At 44.2% G+C, this 20,537-nt stretch overlaps 1 protein-coding gene across 2 annotated transcripts in view; it reads left to right on the top strand.

The window, feature by feature from the left end:
• snx9b (sorting nexin 9b) overlaps positions 1-20,537 on the top strand; it is a 30,715-nt gene that overhangs the window by 8,487 nt on the left and 1,691 nt on the right. Inside the window, exons 4-18 of one of the 2 annotated variants that reach the window (XM_036549842.1) lie at positions 1,578-1,679; positions 5,842-5,904; positions 8,383-8,545; positions 12,412-12,556; positions 12,659-12,743; positions 12,892-13,017; positions 13,232-13,349; positions 13,809-13,939; positions 14,367-14,470; positions 15,041-15,144; positions 15,539-15,616; positions 15,948-16,024; positions 18,769-18,858; positions 19,555-19,669; positions 20,116-20,207. In XM_036549842.1, coding sequence (XP_036405735.1) covers positions 1,578-1,679; positions 5,842-5,904; positions 8,383-8,545; positions 12,412-12,556; positions 12,659-12,743; positions 12,892-13,017; positions 13,232-13,349; positions 13,809-13,939; positions 14,367-14,470; positions 15,041-15,144; positions 15,539-15,616; positions 15,948-16,024; positions 18,769-18,858; positions 19,555-19,669; positions 20,116-20,207 — 1,593 coding nt within the window. The remainder of the gene's footprint in view (positions 1-1,577; positions 1,680-5,841; positions 5,905-8,382; positions 8,546-12,411; positions 12,557-12,658; positions 12,744-12,891; positions 13,018-13,231; positions 13,350-13,808; positions 13,940-14,366; positions 14,471-15,040; positions 15,145-15,538; positions 15,617-15,947; positions 16,025-18,768; positions 18,859-19,554; positions 19,670-20,115; positions 20,208-20,537) is intronic. The other variant, XM_036549843.1, reaches the window with a different exon arrangement.

The following is a 20,537-nucleotide window of genomic DNA, read 5'->3' as shown; positions in this document are numbered from 1 at the left end:
GCATCATCTCAAGAATTCTAGAAAAGCTATTTCATTTCTAATGCTGCTGTTTGGTGAAATATATTATCCCTTACTACTCTTATGCCTTAGTGCAACCCCTTACTAATAGTGTAAATCTGTCTGTATGCAGTAGAAGTCATGACTCAAGCGTGCCAGGGATTGTGACACTGCGGTGATTGACTTAACTGTGATGTCATGGAGCCTACACTGCAAAAAATAGCCCTTCAAAAATAAGAAATAAAATAATTAATACAAGGTGTTTTTTGCTAGTAATAAGTGAAAAATCTGCCAATGGAACTAGTGGAAATACACTTGTTAAGATTTCTTGAAAGGGATCTTAAAATTAGGTGGAAAAAAACTAATTTTGATCCATTTTTAACTGGTATTAGGAAGTGTTTTTGTGTCATGCAGTTTAAAAACCTTCTGACTTGTCAAAAAGGCTTGCTTAATTTGATATACCACTCAAAGGAAGATGTTTTCAAGACAGTTTCACCAAACAAGATATTCAAGATGCACCGTCTAAAAACAAGTCCTTGTAGCTCAAGGAAATTTTGCTTGTTTGGTGACTGTGTCTTATATTAAGTGTAAAGAGATATTTTGACTTGAAAAGAGACAAATATGCTTGGTGAGATTTGGATTTTTTGCAGTGCAGCTGCGATTCTGACCTCTTGTGCACTGTGTGTTCCATGATTTGTATAGTTGCATCTGGTGAAGGGAGAGTGCTTTTCATGTAGACTCTATGAAAGAGGAACTAGCAGGACATCGTAATGCCATTCAGTTATTAAAAAGGGACTGTTCAAACCAAGCATCTAAAGGCCAATAAATAAATCATTCTTGAGCAACTATTATATAGGATGTTGAGAAAATGTGCCATTTCTCAAAATTTCATGTTTTCCAATATTAATGGTATCACTTCTGGACTGAAGCTAGCAGGATCATCCTATTTGCTTTTCCCAGCTTTGGATTTAATGAACAGAATGGTCAAGCTTCATTATACTTTTTCTGTATTTGCTCTCGTCTGAGATTTTTCTCCTACTAATTCAGATACCTGTCTCATTATTACTTGTGTGTTAAGTTAAGTTGTTATGTGCCGATGGTTGTTCACCACAATAGCAAAGGAGTAAAGGATTATGATGGTACCAACCATTGTATCCATGTGGCCTCAGTCTCCCATAGCACTGGTAGTTCTTGACTTTTGGCATTTGATGTTTGATTCAAAGTGGTCGCATCATGATTTTTTTCTTTTCAGTTCAGTTCAAGTTCAGTTCAAAGTTTATTGTCATATGCACAGTAAAGAAACAAGTTCCCTGTACAATGAAATTCTTCCTTTGCCTTCCACTTATGAATGCCGTTAAGAGTAAGAGGTACAATTAGGTAAGAAATTTAAGAAAAAAAATGTATAAAAATGTCTTTCATTATAACAGCAGATTGCAAAATACAGAGCTTTATAATGTGCCTTGACCGACCCAGTTTGGTTGCTTTCTGCAGGGTCATTGTAGGTGAACTAGGCCAGCTGTGGGTGTTGCTGTGCTCCTCTGAGTGATGATGGTTCTCTTCTCTTTCCCTGCTCTCTGCAGCTCACTAAGGCGTCCCCAGCCGTTGGAAACGCAGCGGTTCCAGACCTTTCCTTCTTTGACGCCTTCGCCCCCGCGACAGCCAGCAGCGCCACCAGCAACCAGGTACACGGCCATGACCTCACTCTGTCACATGAGTCTGTGTCACCTCCCTGCTCTGACTCGCACCATTTCACCTACATCTGACATTGGATACAGTGGAGTGCAGTCACAAGTGAGGAAATGTTTTCCCAGGTTTCATATGAAAAGAACCACCTGTGAACAAAACTTTGCTACATTGACGTCTTAATTCCTTAAGTGGTGCGCATGAGAGACTTGAACATTTGCGTATCTGGTTGTAATGGTTTAACACACTCGCTAGCTTTACCTGCTAGTTGGTACCTCGCCTGGCCAACCTTTGGAACTTTGCCATGCAGTACTTCTAATATTGTTGAGTCTGTATGGTTTATCGCTTGTGTTGTATTGTACCTCACTTGTAAGTCGCTTTGGATAAAAGCTTCTGCCAAATGAATAAATGTAAATGTAATGTAAATGGATCATCTGCAACAGGGCAGCCTAAGAGAGGGGGAGAGAGAGGGTTCCATCCGTGCTGCTGTGCATACTGTGGTGATGATTTTCACTGTGCTGTCATGGGAACGAGTGCTCACAGAAATGTTGAGTCAGGTCTTCCGATGGCTGCAGTAATCTCTTACACACTGACCTCACACCCAGAGTCTGCTGGCCAGTGTTACATACAGGTTTTTTTTTTTTTTTCTTCAAAAAGCAAACTCTGACCAAACATTTTTCTCTCCTCCTGCTTTGTTTTTTTTTCTACTGTAAGACTTGAATTGCAACCACAGTGCAAGGTTCAGGGCAGGACCCCCAGTTTCTCCAACTTTGTCAGTTGTATGGTCTCCGACTGCCTCCTTTAACCATCAGCTCTCCCTGACAGCTCTCCCTTTTCTACTGGCTTTGACTCAAATTGGCTTGGCTGTGAAGCACTGCGTTTAGGCTATTTGTAAATACTAATGCTGACGCAACCACTGCAAGGCAGTCCGATCTAATAATGTCTGCTTTTTACGAGCATTCTTGCCGTTCAAAGTTCACCTCGACGGCAGCGTGGTTCAGTCAGTGATTAACATAGGCCTTTCGCTGTTTCAGTTAGCACCATCTCTCTACTGTATGTGACTCCGCCTACGGTAGCATGTGTTATTAGCAGATGCTAATCGCCTACCTGCCTTGTGGTCAGGGCAAGCTTCTGCTTTTAAAGATGATGTAATGCACTGTGTGCGGACAGAAGCGCACTTACTCAGCTTACTCGGAAGAGAGGTTTGTGGAAGAGCTGAATTCTCACTTGACTTAGGGTTGCCTGAGGCATGTGACTGTGGAGCATGTGCTGAGGCATAGCGATGTCGAGATTTGCGCGTGCACTGCAACGCGGTGTCAGTGGTGGCCATCTTGGTTTGGGTTCTAGTGGATGCAATTCCGGTGATGGGCAGCTAAGTGGCTGAGCTCAAGGAGGATTTATATATGTGATTTGAGGGGGTACCTGAACAAAAATAAGTTCTGTCTGAAAAACATACTAACCCGCAATATTCACTGTGCCACATCATAGGCTATGTCAGGAAATGATTGCCAGGAAGCTTAGTATCAGACATTTATCACAAATAGTGATTCTATCACAAAAAAACCTACTCTTAGGAAAAAAAAACTTTTTTATGGTTTATTAAGTTTTCACAATGCCCTTCAGTATCATTGTACTTTGATTCAGGTTCATGTTTACATTAGGAACACGTGGTTAAACATTAAATCAGGTACAAGTGAATATATAAATCTCACATTACAAAAAGCAGTGCTATTATCCTGTTAGAAAATGTCCTCGATCAAAAAATAGACTTATTACTTCCTGTAGAGAGCAGTGTCTTGAAAATGGAGCATGGGCCAGCTAATAGTATGGGGTGGCTAGAACAAAGCGCAATTTCCTGCTGAATGAAAGTAATATCATTATTACGCACACTCATGTACTGATGATCTCATTGGTCCTGTTGTGGGTCAAAGAGCATTTATTTTTGTCATATGTGGAAAGTGTTACATTATTTAGAGGTATACATTTGTAATTAGAATTGCGTCGTCTGATTCCTTTTAAGGTAAATAAAAGTAAGGAGACATGGGGTGTTCTTCCCAAACAGATGTATATCCATACCTCGTGGTTGCAGTGTTTTGGAATGTGTTGTATAGCAGTCAGCCAAGATTCATTTCCAAATGATATAATCAAATCAAAAACTGACCCTTTGGGGGAAAACGGCTGTTCTCTGTCTCATGTTTATAAAGCTTGAGGTCAGAGCAGGAGACATGTTTGTGTCTTGTTTTGCCATTGACCAGGCCTGCTTTGAGAAAGTATTCGAAAAAGGTTTATGTCGACCAGAATGAAATGTGTAATGTACAACGGTTTGTGCTGTTTGTGTGACTTAAAAGGCCCTGAGGACAGACCTACATGAAACTGAATTAAAGGGAAAGAGGCTTTACCCACCACACAGTCAGTGGCAGATTTAACTCTTGTGGTTCAGGTTCAACTACAGTAGCTCACCAGGATTTTAATCCCACAGATTCTGGAAGTGTACTCTGACTCCGCGTAGATTTTGACCAGCATCTGCCGCTCCTGTTTGCCTCTGCAGAGGATGAAAAAAGCACACTGTTGTTGATTAACGGACAGGAAGCTGTTCCCAGATCAGGCGCTCGGGAGCTGGAGTGTCGGTGAGAATGCCGGATCATTCTCCTGCAGCCACAGGACATCACAGCCGAGCATGCTTGTGATGTCAGCAAATGCGGAAAGCAGAAGCAGGAGGCATCTGAGGTTTCTGTCCTCTATGAGTGGCAGAAATTGAAAGTGATAACAGCTGCAGCATAAGCTACTTTTACATATTCACTTTTTGTGGTCAAAGGTTCACAGATGGTAGTCAGTTTGCGAGTGGTGCCACTGGATAAATTGTTGGCCAGGACCTATCTGTAAATACCAGTCTGAAACTACCCACAACCTAAGCCTGAACATCACTGGCAATCTATTCTGTAAGTGAGCAAATAGAATTAGACATCCCAGGTATTTCACATGAACAAAATTTAGAATTCATTATGTTAATGCAGTTTAACAGGGTTCCAGTTAAGAATCGGAGTACTAGCCAAAAATAAGAAATCTGATGCCAACAGTGTGTTTTATACTTGTCAGAAGCTCCTGTTTCTGACTCAAATGGCAACAAGTGATACATTACATACCTTATACATTATTTGATGCGTCTGATATGTTTTGATATATTTTATGCTAAAAAGCGCTTGCCTCCATTACATTGCCAGCCGTTTTGGACTTGTGAACGGTATTTTTCCACTCTGCTACCCCAAACTGCACCAGCTTTATGTCCTTTGGGCCTCAGCTCTGATTTACTCTGGCTCCAAAGCCTGGCACAGATCCACAGCTGCACAGAGTTTCATTGAGGACGTGTTCCAGGGGTTTCCCAGTTACATCTGCCGAGGTCGTTTGTGTTTATCTTTTTCCTTCCTTTTTTTTTGTTTGAAATGCTGTTTCCAAACAGCCACTGACCATTTTGTGGGGACACCAGCGTGTTCTGTTTGTTCTGATGCCGTGTTCTACTTTGACTGGCCAGCAGAATGTGGGCCCATTACAGAGAAGCACATGGTAAAGTGTAGGAGTAGAAGAGCAACGCATTGCTGTTTGTGAACATCTGCGTTCTCAGTGTGTCATTCAACGTGTGATTCATTATAACTGAGACTTTATGTTTTATCTTTACAATATGCAAAGGGTTGCTTAATTGTTTACCTCTAGCATTATGGCCACATTAAAGCATTATTTATGTGTAATTGGTAGTAGATGTATCACCATAGAAAATACCTGATTCATTGTTGTCACTGGGGTGGAATGCACAAGGGTTGGGTACTTACCACTGGCTGCCTTCACCCATTACTTTGGGCTCTTGTGTGCTTTTCTCTACTGAAGGTAGCAGCTGTGTGATGTGCCAAAGAAAGCTGCTGTGGTTTGAAAATGACAGAGTGTGTTGGTGTATATGTGCTGTGGTGTGGAAATGACAGCGTGCGCGTGTGTGCCGCTGTGTGGAAGCGACCGCGTACGCGCTCTCTGGCGGCCGCGCACCGCCGTAAAGACAGCCACCGGAGATAGGACAGGCTCGCCCCGCCCTCCTGGCTGCACGTGTCGCCACGGTGACACTTTGCTTACAGGTGCCTCATGATGTCGCCTCTCTCCCCCTCCCCCCCCCCCAAGGTGGACCTGGCTGGCAGTGCTGTTCAGCCGGACACCCCCGACACCCCGGCGTCCCCCGACGAGGTAACCCGCCCCCTCCCCGCAGCATGGGGCCCCGCCCAGCCCGGCCTGCCGAAAGCATGATCAAACCCCGCCCCCTCACCCCAGCCCCGCCCCTCCCTCCCGACCACTGCAGCCCGCACTCTGATTCTCACTGAGCAGATCCAATCTCACGGTCACAGGTCACACCGATCACCACTGCACAATCAAGATTTTTGTATCTATACGGCTTAATTATTTATGATCAATAAAAGTATGGACCAGTACCCATTTCTAAATGAGTCTGTCTGAGTGAGGCACCCAGATCTTGATCCGAGAACAGAATGGGAAGTACTGCTGAATCCTGATTTACTGTATAAATGGCTGTGATGAGTCTCTGTGCTGTTCAATGCGATTTTTCACGTGGAAGTGACCCGCTACATGCGCTGTAGACGCCGACGTGCGTGTGTGCCTAAAAAACACTCATATTGCTGAATTCTTTCCTAGCTTTTGAATTCAAAGCAATGTTATTGTTTGCCTTGTAATCAATAATTATGTGTAAAGAGGAGTCTCAACCTATATTTTGTATGTGAGTGCATGAACCAATTGTACTTAACATGAGTGCTACAGGAAACAGAAGATTTTTGATGGGGTATCTAAAACCCATGGTATTGTACATACTCTAATGCATGATAAAAATAGGCTACAGTACAGTAGTATGTTATAATTTTATTTTTGTTTTTGCTGTAATATCATTTTTCCCCTTTGTGTTTTGGGCAGTTTTAAGGAGAATTGGACTTTCATGTAAATGTAGTAATTGAAAATTGCCTCATTGAACCTCTTGGAACTTGTTTCAGTGAGCTAGCATGCTAAGCTGTACCTACACCTCATTCTCTCTGACCTGATGCTCGGTTCCAGCTGTGTTACCTTTGTGCTGTCATTGTTGCCTCCTGTGTACTCTGTATGCCAGCATCACCCAGTGGAAATGTTTATTCATATGGCCATAGTTAATTTTGCATCTTTATTCAAGTCTGTGCCTGAAGTTACCAAGAGAAGCCCTGTAGAAACACGGCAGGCCTGTAAGATGTCACGTTCTCTGCTCAGGTGGCCTGTACCTGTGTGACGGGGCTGTGAGCACTGGGCAGGGTGCAGGGTCAACTGAGCATGCAAGTGTACCCCCCCCCCCACAACCAACCTTCTGCCCCCCTCTTTGCCCTGCATGGCCACCTGCTGTCCTGTAAGCATGAACCCTGAGAATGAGAAACTGTTCTGTGGAGCATATTGTATGTGTTGTCAAGGTGATGTACATCACCACCGCTCCCAGGTCTTTGCGAGTTACCACTACTTGCATTTCACTGTTTGCATGAACTTGCAAAAATGTCCCAGGCCTTTTTTTAAACCCATGTAAGTACAGGCCGAAAATGTTTCGACTCCTTTGAAGTTCCCCTTTTAGCGGAATCGATGGTCAAAGTGTCACTCAACTCCGAAGGTTTTTCTGTTTTTGGTTTGATTTTTTTTTTTTTGTTCGTTTGTTTGTTTTGCTCTGTGGTACGGATCGAAAAGCGGCGGATCTCTCGACGTGAAACGCCGGCGTGTGTAATTAAATTACGGAGGCGGGGAGCCCGTGGGCCTCAAGGCCGGCCTCTATTGATGCACCGACCCATTAAGCCCGTGGCACACGAGCAGCTGCTGAATGGCCAAGCACTAAAGAGCCGCAGCCCATTCAACCCCCACAGACCCCCCCCCCCCCCCACAGGACGGAAAAAAGTCATTTGTGAAGAGCTACCAGTAACATTTTGTCAGTGGAGACATGGTCTGCGGTCTGCGCCTGTGTCGTGCTATTCGCTTTAATGACACAGAGGAAAAAGGTCTTTTTAGCTTTTCTTAAAGGAAAGAGTTTCAGTGACCTGCGTAATAATGGCGCAAGTGAGGATTATGGGAAACATTTTTACCCCGGCTTTTTGTGGAAAGTCACAAGCAATACAAATACTACCTTCTAAGTCATTGATTTCGAAGTGTAGTATATCCTGTAGTATTTCCATGTAGCACCAGGTATGTGCCTTTATAATGGGTGCATTTATATATCTGAGGGATCAGTGTAGAGTCATGGATCGATGTTTCAGAAGCGTGGAGAGATTCAGCGAGATGGAGTGAAATGCCTTTGTGGTCCATTGAATCCTAACTGTTCTCAATTAAATGAACAGTTACTGAATAGTGACTGAATAGTTTCAGTGAAAGTATGGATGGGCCACATCAAGCCTTCCAGCTAAGAGCTGCTTGAGCTGTTTTCTTTTTTGTTTTCCTCAAAGCATGTTAATAAGTGTTGTTGAAACACTGTTTATTTTGCTACAGATTATAGTAAAAGCCATGTTGAAATGTTGTTTTAAAAGCTGCAATCTCAATATTTTTCTCACATGCATTACATCATAGAGTGGTTTCTGAGTATCCCCAGAAAATACAATTCCCACGGTCCTTTTGCTTTTGCCTGTTCATTTCTACAAGAGCTGTGTTGCTACATTACAGGCAAGCAATGGTAATGACCCCTGGTCTGTCTGGAACTCTGACCCCCCTGGAAACTCTGCCAACAACTGGGCCGCCAAGCCGGAGGGCACAGAGACAGGGAATGCCGCGGGGGGCAACTGGAACTCTACAGCACATGGGCATCCACAGGCCTACCAGGGTCCAGGTAAGAACCCCCCACCCCCTCCACCCCGTCCACACTGAACTGTGCTATCACCTTCTTGTTTTTCAGCATGGAGTCTTTGACTGACTGTCTGTGGTTGTCACAGCCTCTTACTGACAACCTCTCCTTCCTTCCTTTCCCCTCTCTGGTTCTTTTTCCTCTCCAGAAGTCGGCTAAGTAAATAAAGTCACTTGAGGGCAACAGCCTGTTTCACTTTTAAAATGTCTGCCTGCTGGAATGTAAACTAACACCTCCCCTCTGCTGTAGTGAGTCGGGTCAAACTGTTGAGCTGAAAATTATAAGTAGTCTCTTGTGCAGAAGATAAACAGTACAGTGTGTAGGGAGACGGAAAGGAAAGGCTGTGTGTTGCATCTGGGCGTGGCCTAAAGGAAAGATGATTCACCCCTGCGGTATGATGTCATGTGTTCTGAGGAGGCTAAAGGATGGCCACTGCCAGATTCTGTCCCGTTCAGAGTTTCCAGAGCCGAAGTCCAGACCGGACAGAGGAAGCCAGATCCTGTCCCGGGCACAGTGTGATTTCTCTCTCATCATAAAGCGATTTGTCAGACCCGAAACTAAGGAAAAGCTTATCACTGGCGGGGTTTCGTGCCCCTCGACAAGATTTCAGAATAAAAGGCAACGTGCCAGAGCGTCGTGTCCTCAGCCCATTGTGTCTTTGGGGCGTACAGCGTGGCTTGTGTTTTCAGAAGGCCTTTACTCCGAAACAGCTGTATGTAAAATACTTTTTGAGTGAGACGCTGCACTGTTGGCCAGCCGTTGCCTGCGCAGTTGCAGAGCGGATCAGATCTTTGTACTGCTTCATTCGCGGAGGTCCCTCGTGTCGCAAGCCACTGCATTCAGTTCACAATGTGGGGCTCAGAAACAAAATGCGTCAAAATCTTGGAAAGGAGAATCGTGATACTAAATTCTCAATACACCTAAAAACATCCCGTTCTGTCCAACAATATTTAATTAGTTGTGATTTCCAGATGATTACTTTCCAGATTTCAACTGATAAAGTGGGCTTTTTTGTATGAGGAACGTTCTGGAAATAGGGGGCCGCTGACGTCAGTTCCATGTTCATTATTTTCTTCAGACAGTGTTCAGACAGACAATGTTGTTGCGTAAGGGAACATTGCAAATGAATGCATTATTCCTTATGAGAGAAAAAGGACCAATAAGCCAAGTTATTACTGTCCGACATCTAAAATTGTATTTCGGTGTTCTCCTCACTGTATGTATAATAATGGCAACTGTTCTGTCTGTGAGTCTTTGATTATGCCATTAACTGTTCAGTGGATAGGAGATTCTTAGAATCAGCAAACAGAAAGGCCAATGGAAAAATGAAGTTGAATGGAGATGCATGCGAGTTTCATTCTTATCTCTTTGCAGTTTTCCTTTTGATTTCAGAAACGTATGTACATGCAGTAAGAGTCCATTTTTTGTTGTGATTACGGAAGTCGGAAAAAGAGAGGGCAAGGAGGACGGAGCAATTCAGGCCCCGAATGATGTCATTGCGTACAGATTTGGTTTTAAATTTTACTTTCTATGGGATAGAATTTGTTTGTATCAACCAATTGGCTTAACAGTAACTTCCTGACATCAGGGTGTTAGACCAGTCAAGATAGACGTGGACACTTGGCGTTGTCACAGACACATCTGAGAAACAGCAGAGGTCCTTGAAGTAAATCTCTCTTAGCCATTCATTTCAGCTGGTACACGTAACAATTTGAGTCATTAACATCCTTTTTTATAGGAGTACGTCAAGTAAAGAGCATTGAAACCAGAATTTGCATAACCTTGAATACCAGGTTTTTGTTTCCATTGCAGAATAATTGCCTCAGATATAACAACTGCCCGTCATGTCCTTTTTAAACACAGTCGCCTCAGAAAGGCCTTGAAATAAGCACTGCATTTGTGGTTTCAGTAGAGGTAGAGCCTCGCTAATGAGTCACTGGCTGATTGTTTTGAACATAACAGAAGCACCTCAATACCGCGGAATATTTTGTTCAAGGTTCAAGTTATGCAGAACAGTGCTGTGTGATTGAAGCACTGAGCGGTCGTCAGCTCAGCACTGCGCATTGGTGAATACGCCAGGCCAAGTCACACACTCTTTTCTTACTTATAGCGCTTACTCTTTGCATTACCGCCCTGTCTGTCCTGTGATGGTGCTGGCCTCTCAGTGTTATGACAGATCTAGATGAATTGCATTGTGGAATGCTATGCAACATTATAACAGCCTCGTTCCAGATCAGGATATGTTTTGTCCATTTGGAGTCACATTTAGCTCCTAATGATTGTATGTGCCTTGTATGTGCCTGCTTGTTGCAGTATGTTCAGGTGATTGGGAAAGGGAGAAGGGATGGGTGTAATTTCTGTGTGAAGTGACACATCTTCTCTCCTTTTTCTTCCTGTTTTAAGATATATATCCGTATCCATACCTAATCGACACAGGTATACCCCCACTGCACGCTGGCCCTTTTCCTGCTGTGTTGGTGGTTTGACATTGTGTATTATGTATTAGTTATTTTCAGCATGAGTACAATAACAGGAGAAGTCTGGTTTTGTTTTTTGGTCTTCTTTTCTGTGCCTACAAATTGTGATTTTGTGATGTTGTGTTTTCACATCATACACAGAATGTTTGTGTGTGTGTAATAATTTAGTTGTTGTTTATTTAATACGTATTTCATTATTTTATGCTTGTTTTTAACCTTAAATATCAACCCACCAAAAAACTGTGTGCGTATGTTTGACCCCATGTGTGCCAGAAAGTGTGGAGTGTGGTCAAAGTGGTATTTGTAAAAGTTTGTACGTAGCAGGTTCTCAGCATTGCTATCAGTATTGCTGGCTTGATTGGTTTGCATTTGGTTTTTGTTTTTTAACCACCCTGAGATTTGATTGGTCTAGAGAAAGCGTGGGTATTTGGCCTTGGGTTTGAGCTGACGTGGCGTGGCACGGGGCTTCGTTTGGCTAGCGGATCAGTCAAACCCACGCCCACGCCCACCCGAGAGAGAGGACATTCGCAGCTATGAGATGCAGGCACAGAGATGGGAACATTACAAATCTGAAACCTGGGGAGGACATTAGGAACATTTTTACTGCCTTCAGGAAACACCATCATAACCAGTTGGCACCCCTACATAGGGTCCGACTGCATTTTTCCAGGCCCGTGGTGATGTTACTTCAGCTTGCCATGTAGAGCTTAGTTCTAAGGCACATTTTTGTGGCCTGGGCAGGAAAATGTCCACCTAGACCTTCAAATGTACATGGGCATATTGATCTTCCTCTAGCTTCCAGGTTGAAATAGTAAAAAAAAAAGATGGCTGGGCCTAGTAAGACTGGTCCAAGCAAGTGTTGGCCAAGTTAGACAAGGCTAAGATTCTTCCCACGCACATCTGCCTCCTGACCAGCTGTACTGTGTCAGCTGGGCCTGAGAGCTACAGCACGCTCACCACAGCATGGGCATCGCTGTGCATGTGCTGTGGAGGTTTTCCCCGCACAGATCTGCGCTGGGCATGAAGAGACTGGAGCAGTAACGGTTACTAACAAGGGTGTTTGGGATAACAGTCAAGGGTGCTTTGCTTTTGCCCCGAGTGCACATTGATCAGCTTAAAACTGTTGATCGACATTAGCGTGTGTTCCAATAATCTAGAGACAAAGTGATATATTTTTTGACCCGCTTGCTGACTGACACAAGAAACATGCACTCGTTGCTTGCCAAGAAGTCCAGTAGTCCAGCAATCGAATCCAGTAGTCCAGCAATCCAATAATCTGCCTTGACTCTTGACTTGACTAGTCCTGCTTGTAATTGCTAGTGTGGCTGGTTGAGCTTTACGCAGCTTAGAGCGTTCTGTCACGGTCTCTCCAAGGGGCTGCCGACGATGACGAGTGGGACGACGAGTGGGACGATGTGAAGTCGTCGGGGGGGTACGCGGAGTCGGGGGAGGCGGGCGAGGGTGGAGCCATAAACCGAGGAGGGGCACATGGATCCTCCATGAAAATCGCCCTCAACAAGTAAGAGTAATCACCTCTCTGAAACCGTGACCCTTTCACACTGAACTCTTTGCGCCTCTTTCCCCCAGCAGAATATCAACAGTATCTCTATAACACCTACAGGTTTCCTGGCTTCTCCAAATCTGGCCCAGAGTTATATCTCCTGTCAAAACAGCCAGCAAAGGGAAAAGACAAGATACCCATCTATGTAAGTGTGTCGTCAGCGAGGAGTTGTATAGTAGCAAAGCTTCTTGCGTTTCAGGCTGAAATGGTCCGTGGGAGGGTGCTCCCACTCCCACCGTTCTCAAGCCACGGACATCGATCATAAGTGCTTTTTGTTTTCTTTACGGTTCCAGATGGGAGAGGTTGGTCCAGTGTGGCTGTATCCCGAGACGCAGTTGGACTGTGTTGTAGCAGATCCCAAGAAGGGCACCAAAATGTACGGCCTAAAGAGCTATATTGAATATCAAGTCATGCCCAGTGTAAGTTACTGTCCATTTCATATAATGTGATATTAATGTCCTCCTGAAGTATATGTACTGTATCACTAAATAATGAATGTGTGCATATACTTTTTGATAGAGTAGCCTTTGATAATACTAGCATTTTTCAGATGCTACAGATGCTCTTGATGCCAAAATGATTTCTGAATGTTCCAGATTTCTAAATGTGTGACTTGAGGTGATTGTTTTACAGACCACAAACAAACCTGTCAATCACAGATACAAGCACTTTGATTGGCTATACGAGAGGCTTCTGGACAAGTTTGGGTCAGCCATTCCCATCCCATCACTACCAGACAAACAGGTCACAGGTAAATTAAGTCCATCCATTTTCACCCTTACTATAACAGGGTACAAATGTAGAATCTCCTGCCTTAACAAGCAGGGAGGTCATTTGTGTACCATTCTACCTTGTTGAACTTATGTTCTTATATTAGCTTCTGTTGTAACTGACAGAAGTCTCAGAGACTGTTAAGCTGTAGTTCGGAAAACCACATTATATGCCAGAGACTTGGAGGTCAGATTGCACATGTGAGTTCAGCGGAAGATAATGAATGCAATATGGGCAGCAGTTCTGAACGTCTTGCAAGAAGCAGCTGGCCCAATGAGAAGGGGTCATCCTGTTGATGCTTTCAGCAGGCATTCTGTTCTCTGTCACTGGCTTTCCCAGCCCTCAGCTCAGTATATCCCTAACCCATTCCACTTTCATGGTACGCATGGGGTCACAGTGAATCACAGTTTTGTTCCTTGGGGGGGGGAATCTCTTTCAGGGCGCTTTGAGGAGGAGTTCATCAAGATGAGAATGGAGCGCCTCCAGGGCTGGATGACCCGGATGTGCCGACACCCCATCATCTCCAACAGCGAGGTCTTCCAGCTCTTCCTCTCCTACAAGGATGAGAAGGTACCCGTCAGAGCTCTACCACATAATGCCAGAGCATTCATAAACAGGGATTGTTCCATAGCTTTATATCCCTTTATACCCCTCCATTGGGTGGCTGGGACAGGCTTCAGCTCAGTAGAGGTATTGAAGCCATCATGAGGCTTACATTACATTACATTGATCAGCTTCCAGCACAAAAGAACAGAAACGTATCCATTCAAGTTGAATGAGCAACAGTGTCAGACCAGGCTAACAACACCCCCTGCCCAAGTATAGCCAAGTATACTACCATACATCACAGCCACCACTGGATCACAGAATGCCAATAATACACAGAAAATAAACAGCAAGTAATACAAAGCTCACCACACATGTATACAATGAGTCGCTAGTAGTAGTTAAATTGGACGTTTCCAAGGATCCGTTGCTGAGCATGCGCTTCTTGCAGGACTGGAAAACAGGGAAGAGAAAAGCGGAGAAGGACGAGACGGTGGGAGTCATGATCTTCTCCACGATAGAGCCAGAGGCGCAAGATCTGGACCCCATTGAAGTGTGAGCTCTGCTTTCATTGGCATCAGCGGGGAGAGACATTCCTCAGTCGTTATCATTCTCAGATTTACTGTGATGTGTCCCTTATGTACAGCTCTAGCTTAAAGTAGTGTTTTTGGGTTAATATAGGCTAAATTTCATTACTTTATGAAAAACGTATTTCATTTTGATGTTGCATGTTTATGCGCTTTCCAAATCATATTTCAACTTTTGATTTCCTGCGCAAATTTATTCCTGTCTAAGAAATCAACATAAAAATATTCACCCTTGTTCAAAATAAGATGTTCAAACTCATGTTCCACTGTCATTTTAGTAGTATTTACTAATTTTGGGTCCAGGATCAAAGTTCTTGACGGTTATTGTTGCGAGAATATTTTCTGACCAATCCAGCAGATGAAGATTTAGATTGTAAAAATGTTTGTTGATTTTTTAACGTGGAAACAGTGTTACTTGTGCATAGTGTAAAGACATTTTGACTCTCAGCCTCAGGTTCATTTTGAAATGGTGAAAATGGTTACTGTGTAACCCTGTGGCTGTGTAACCCTGTGGCTTTGTCACGTGTGCTTTGTACAGGGAGCAGAAGTGTGAGATGTTCAGCCGGTTCACCAGGGCCATGGACGACGGCGTGAAGGACCTGCTGACAGTGGGGCAGGAGCACTGGAAGAGGTGCACGGGACGTAAGTGTCTGCTATCCTCAACACTACCACCAGCCCATAGACCACCTAAAGAGGGCGTCTATAAGAGTCTGGCTTTGGATAACAGCACAGAAAGGGTGTCAGATACTGCATTTATCAGTCTTCATGAATGGAGTTTTTCATGTGAAATCTCTTTGTTCAGAGTAAATGTTGCTGAGTGTAATATTGTGACTGTGTATAATATTCAGGATTGTCTGATAAGTGTAGTGATTTTGTAAACTAGGCCTATAAGTAGAGAGAATTGAGTGCATTGTAACTTTGGAAAAAAATAATGTCATGACATCCTGGAAGGTGGCCTCAGGGACTTTGTTCATGTGTAGGAGTGGGTAATGAATTTGCCTTAACGTTCTTGTCTTTATTGTGCTTTATTTTTAAGCATTGCCAAAAGAATACCAGAGGATTGGAAAAGCTTTTCAGAACCTGTCATCTGTGTTTAACAGCAGTGGATACCAAGGTAGTTTGGGAGGATCTGGTGTGAATCTTGTGTGCTGTTTAACTGTAATGCAGAAATGAAGAAATGCCTCACAGTTTCTCTCACCATCATAAATATTTAAGTTACATGTGCACTTCATTTCATTTAAAATCAACTATAAATTATGCTTTTGTCAATCTGTTATATTATTATAAAACATAATTTACGTGTGAGTGCACATGCATTTTATTACTTTGATATTGCTGAGTGAACATCCCCCTAATAGTCTATCAAATGCAAGGGTAGCCATGAAAAACAGTCGTCGCATATGCCAGGTCCCTGAGGCCTTTCTCCGTCTGTCTGCCGTCTCCAGGGGAGGCCACTCTCACAGACGCGCTCACCGCGGCGGGGAAGACGTACGAGGAGATTGCCCAGATGGTGGCAGAGCAGGTAACTTCATCACTGCCTTTTTTGTTCTGCCACAGTGGAATCCTCAGAATGTACGCAAGCCCCGTTGCATCCTGGGACCACAGCTGCCAACTCTTCGGGGCTCCAAAGGTCATGCCTGGTGTGGTAGATTATGGGTAGATTACTGCAGGCCCCACGCCCTCTTCCTGGATCAGTATCGGCCGTCTTTATAAAATTGTTGGAGTTAGCAGGAGGTATGATCAAGCTGATCCTGGATCAGAGTGCTCAGAGCCAAGTTTCCTGTTTTGGTGGCACAGCTGAAGAGTGCAATTGAACATGACACACTGCAGTGTGTTGAATGACTCTGTTAACCCCAGAGTCAGTGTGAAATTGGAAGTGATAACACTGGTGAGTATTTCATGAGCAGAGCACCCCAGACACTCGAATTGGAAAGAATTTCCCATTGGCTCTTCAGTTAGTTGTCAGTGGAACCTGCAATATGAAGAAGTGACTGAAAATGGCTGTAGTGGCACATTTGGATTAGCAGCTCACAGCAGAGACATCACCTATCCTCTCCTATTAGTTTAAATTCTGTCTTTTCACCCTTCTCTGAGTCTCGTGTCCCCCACCCTCTCACAGCCATGTTGCCCGCGTTGTGATTTTCCTACCTTTCCTATCTGGATGTCATATTTATCACTCCTCTGCCATGCCTTTCCTCCTCCTCATCCTTCCCATGTCGTGATGTTTAAATTTAGTTCTGTTATTCTTATGACCTTCTGTGCTGTGACCGTGTCTCAGGACTGCACATTATCTTAAAAGGAAGAGGAAATGGTGCTTTGTCAGGATATACCAATGGTCAGTTGTGACTCTGTCATGCGAACTAGAATGTTTTCCTTGGTTGTCTTTGCAGTTTTGTCGTGGCACTTTTTTTTTTGGTCAGATACATGATATTATGTACACCAGCCTCAGAACTGTTACATGAAGGCCCCAAATTAAAACTGCCATTTTGTTTGCTATCTAAGCAGCATCCACCGGGAGGAATTGCCTGGTAAGCACAAGACTCCTCAAGACCCACAATCTTATTTGGATTTTGCCAAGTTCCAGTAGTTCCAGAGATGCTCATGAGGTCCATTCGTGACCTTGAAAAGTTAGCACCGACACACACGTGTGGATTCAATCGAAAATGACTGCCTGTAGCACCAGTTCTTCGTGGTTTTCTTATTTGTCATCGCATCCTTTGCGTATGATGTCTGGAAAGAGCTTTGAAAACTCATTCTGCTCACAGTAGCCAGCATCAGAGCTGCTCAGCCCTCATCATAGCGAGTCACATTGTCTGCAGCTACCCAGTTGGTATGATTATTGAGCCATCTAAACTTCCCTCCCCAGAGAGAGAGAGGTTTTAAGGATGTCTGGAAAACCCACAGTCTTCTGTAACAAGGGTAGCTGTTGCCTCATAACCTATTTCACCACTAATATCACTAATGTCAGCCAGTAAGCAATGGCTAACTGATCGTGGAGCCAGAACAGCAGGCCTAAGCATTTCCCCTGCTTGATCTTAGAGGTTGAAGAGCGAACTGGGGCAGATCTCACGCTGACTGAAGAATATTACCAGTGACCTTTCTGAATGTGGGCAGGTCAGCAGGAATGGGATGGGGTGCAGCCACAGCGTGTTTCCTGTGAAAGTGCATTTAATAAACACTTCCTTCAGGAATGTGAGGAGCTGTGCCTCAGCTCATTAGGTAATCCCTTCAGATGAGGCCCGATGAGGAGGCCTGCTAGCAGCAATGACACACGCGTAATATATATGCGATGAGCCAGGTTTTCTCTCGCTGCGATTTTCGATTGAATCTGTTTTTAGAGTAGTGTTAATGTGTTGATAAATTCTTTAAGACTGCCTGACCCCCTTAATCATTGCCGATGTCTTTTTTTTTCAGTGAATTTTATCTTGGTACATTGATTTATTGAGTGTGGATAAGCAATTAAATCCATTAGCATCCAAAACAATGCCCTTTTTCTGTTTGCTGTGCAGTCTTTAATGGAGGTATGCATTTTTACTAAGAGCGCAAAACATGAGGACTGTTAAACCTTTTCGATGGGCTATAATAGAGTATTTTAATCCTCTCATGTTGCCTTTGCTAGTGGTCATTTTTCCATGTGTGATTTTGTGATCGTTTTCCATCAGTGTTTCAGCGGTGTGTTCTTTCCATTTTAAACGCACCTAAAGTAGTTCCTTGGGAAAAGTCTTTAGTTGAAAACAGGAAGCATTTAAACAGAAAATCAGCCTTGTTAACGCAATGGACTTTGTGTGAGTTTGGTTTATATGACTAAACACTTTCCCTGTGGTTCATATTAAAATAAACATAACACTAAAAACATATCAAGAATATCAGTTGGAATCGCTCAGCCACATACAAAACACATGTAAAATGGTCATCATAAAGGAAGCCATGGATCTTTAATATGAGAACTACCTTGTGTCGTGAGAACAGAATGAGAACTACCTTGTGTCGTGAGAACAGAATCTTCATGGCGTTGTGTATTTTTTCATTTCCTGTTGAAAGGGGTGTTTCCAGAGGAAAGTGCTGATTAGATGAGTCACAGTATTACTGGAATTCGTCATTTGACCCCTGGAAACAGCACAGTCCTGGACGAAGCGAATGGAGCTCGGGGAGGGAAATGAAAAATATGCTGTGGCCGAGTTTCGTGCTCAGCCTTTCACAACCTTGCCGAAAGCTTACCTGAAGTGATCCTCTCTCTCTCAAATCTGTCCACTCCGCCCCACACAGCCAAAGAAAGACCTGCATTTCCTGATGGAGACCAATAACGAGTACAAAGGGCTCCTGGGCTGCTTCCCTGACACCATTGGAGTGCACAAGGTACAGCAGCAAGTCGCAAAGCTGCACACACTCGAAAGTCAGGTCGTTTCCTGTCAAAATGCTGCAGACCGGGAGGGCTAGAAACAGACAGAGTGTGGTGAACACACCCATAGTTTCACATCAGTCATAAGAACGTTGTTGGGAATGGGGAAGTGAACCAGCCAGTGGCGGTTGGTTCAGGTCAAGGCACTTCAACTGAACTGTGCCAATAGAAACTGCGGATGTGCTTTACAGCAAAAGTAGCGTGAGCAGTGGACTAGATTACCCTAGATAAGCATGACCACTATGCAAATATGGGAAAGCCAGTGTATGGTACAGGTATAGTGGTTAAAATTCAGGACCTAAAGGGTTGTGGGTTTGAACCCCACATAAGACGCTATTGTCATATTGTTTAGGCAGTTTCTCAATCTCGATTTTTTTCAATAAATAACCATATGCATAAAGAGAGAGTATGTCAAAATACTTGCTCTCTCCACCATCCTTGGTGAAAGCGCATGCTAAACACAATAACAGCAGTAATCTCTTCACTATTAAATGGTTCAATGATGTTTATAGAGATAATGTAGCTGTAATCAGACCCTTTTCTTTACGGTCATGCATTGCTGCAGTTCACTGTGCACACATTAGCACGTTACCTTTCCGCTCGAGCTGCAGTGTTAATGAGGGTGTATCGACTGTACGTTGCGTCTTCCCCAGGCAGCGATAGAGAAGGTGAAGGAGGGCGATAAGCTGGTCGCCGCGGGGAAGATCACGCCGCAGGACAAGGTGACCATGGCCAAGCGCATCAGCACCATGTCCTATGCACTGCAAGGTGAGCTAGCTATGCCCACTGGCAGACTCCCATAGGGAGCAGGGCTCTCCTACACCTGTATAAACTACACAGTGGGTGCAGTAAACCAAAAACCTCCACTCTCGTTTTCTTGATGTGTATTTTTTTGGAAATGCAGTGATGTGATTTTGTTATCAGTTTTCAGAAATTATAGTTTTTCAGGTCAGCTTTGAGTTTAGGGGCAATAACGGGGTTGTCACTCACTAATGTAATTTCAGTGTCAAGCTAAATCCACTTTTTGAAGTCCCCAAGTGAAATCTACTTTCAACACTGCGTTGCTTTAACTCTTCAAATTGTCACCCATTATTAATCCCTGCACCTGTCACCTGTGTTATGTGGTACCTGTCACTTGTGTTTTAACCCTGGTGCGCATCACCTTTGGGATACGTAACCTGACGCTGTGCCCTGTCCGCCTCCCATGTCCCCAGCTGAGATGAACCACTTCCATAGCAACCGTATCTATGACTACAACAGGGTGATGCAGCTGTACCTGGAGCAGCAGGTGAAGTTTTACGAAACGGTGAGTAGAGCACGGTTCCTGGTTAAGGGGGTGGAGGGAGGGGGGGACGTAGATGTGGTGCCATTTCAGACAAGCTCATACCTCACTGCTGTCCAGGGAACATAACATACTGCAAAAGCAGGAATGGAACAGCAGAACCTGCTGGCCTTTCTGTGGCTCGTGGTGCGTCAGTGCAGAAGGACAGCGTAGGAGGGTGACATCGCTGCACGGAGTGAAAGCTGCAGAAGCCTTTCCGGCTTAGCATTACCGTGCTTAGCATTCGGCGCCGGACGGTCTTACCGCAGAGTGAACGCGGAGGCCAGGGCGGTGGGCTGAGCGGAGCAGATTAGG

This window comes from Megalops cyprinoides, chromosome 17 (genome assembly GCF_013368585.1).
Source record: "Megalops cyprinoides isolate fMegCyp1 chromosome 17, fMegCyp1.pri, whole genome shotgun sequence".
Taxonomy (NCBI): Eukaryota; Metazoa; Chordata; class Actinopteri; order Elopiformes; family Megalopidae; genus Megalops; species Megalops cyprinoides.
This window is presented reverse-complemented; position numbering and strand designations above follow the sequence as displayed.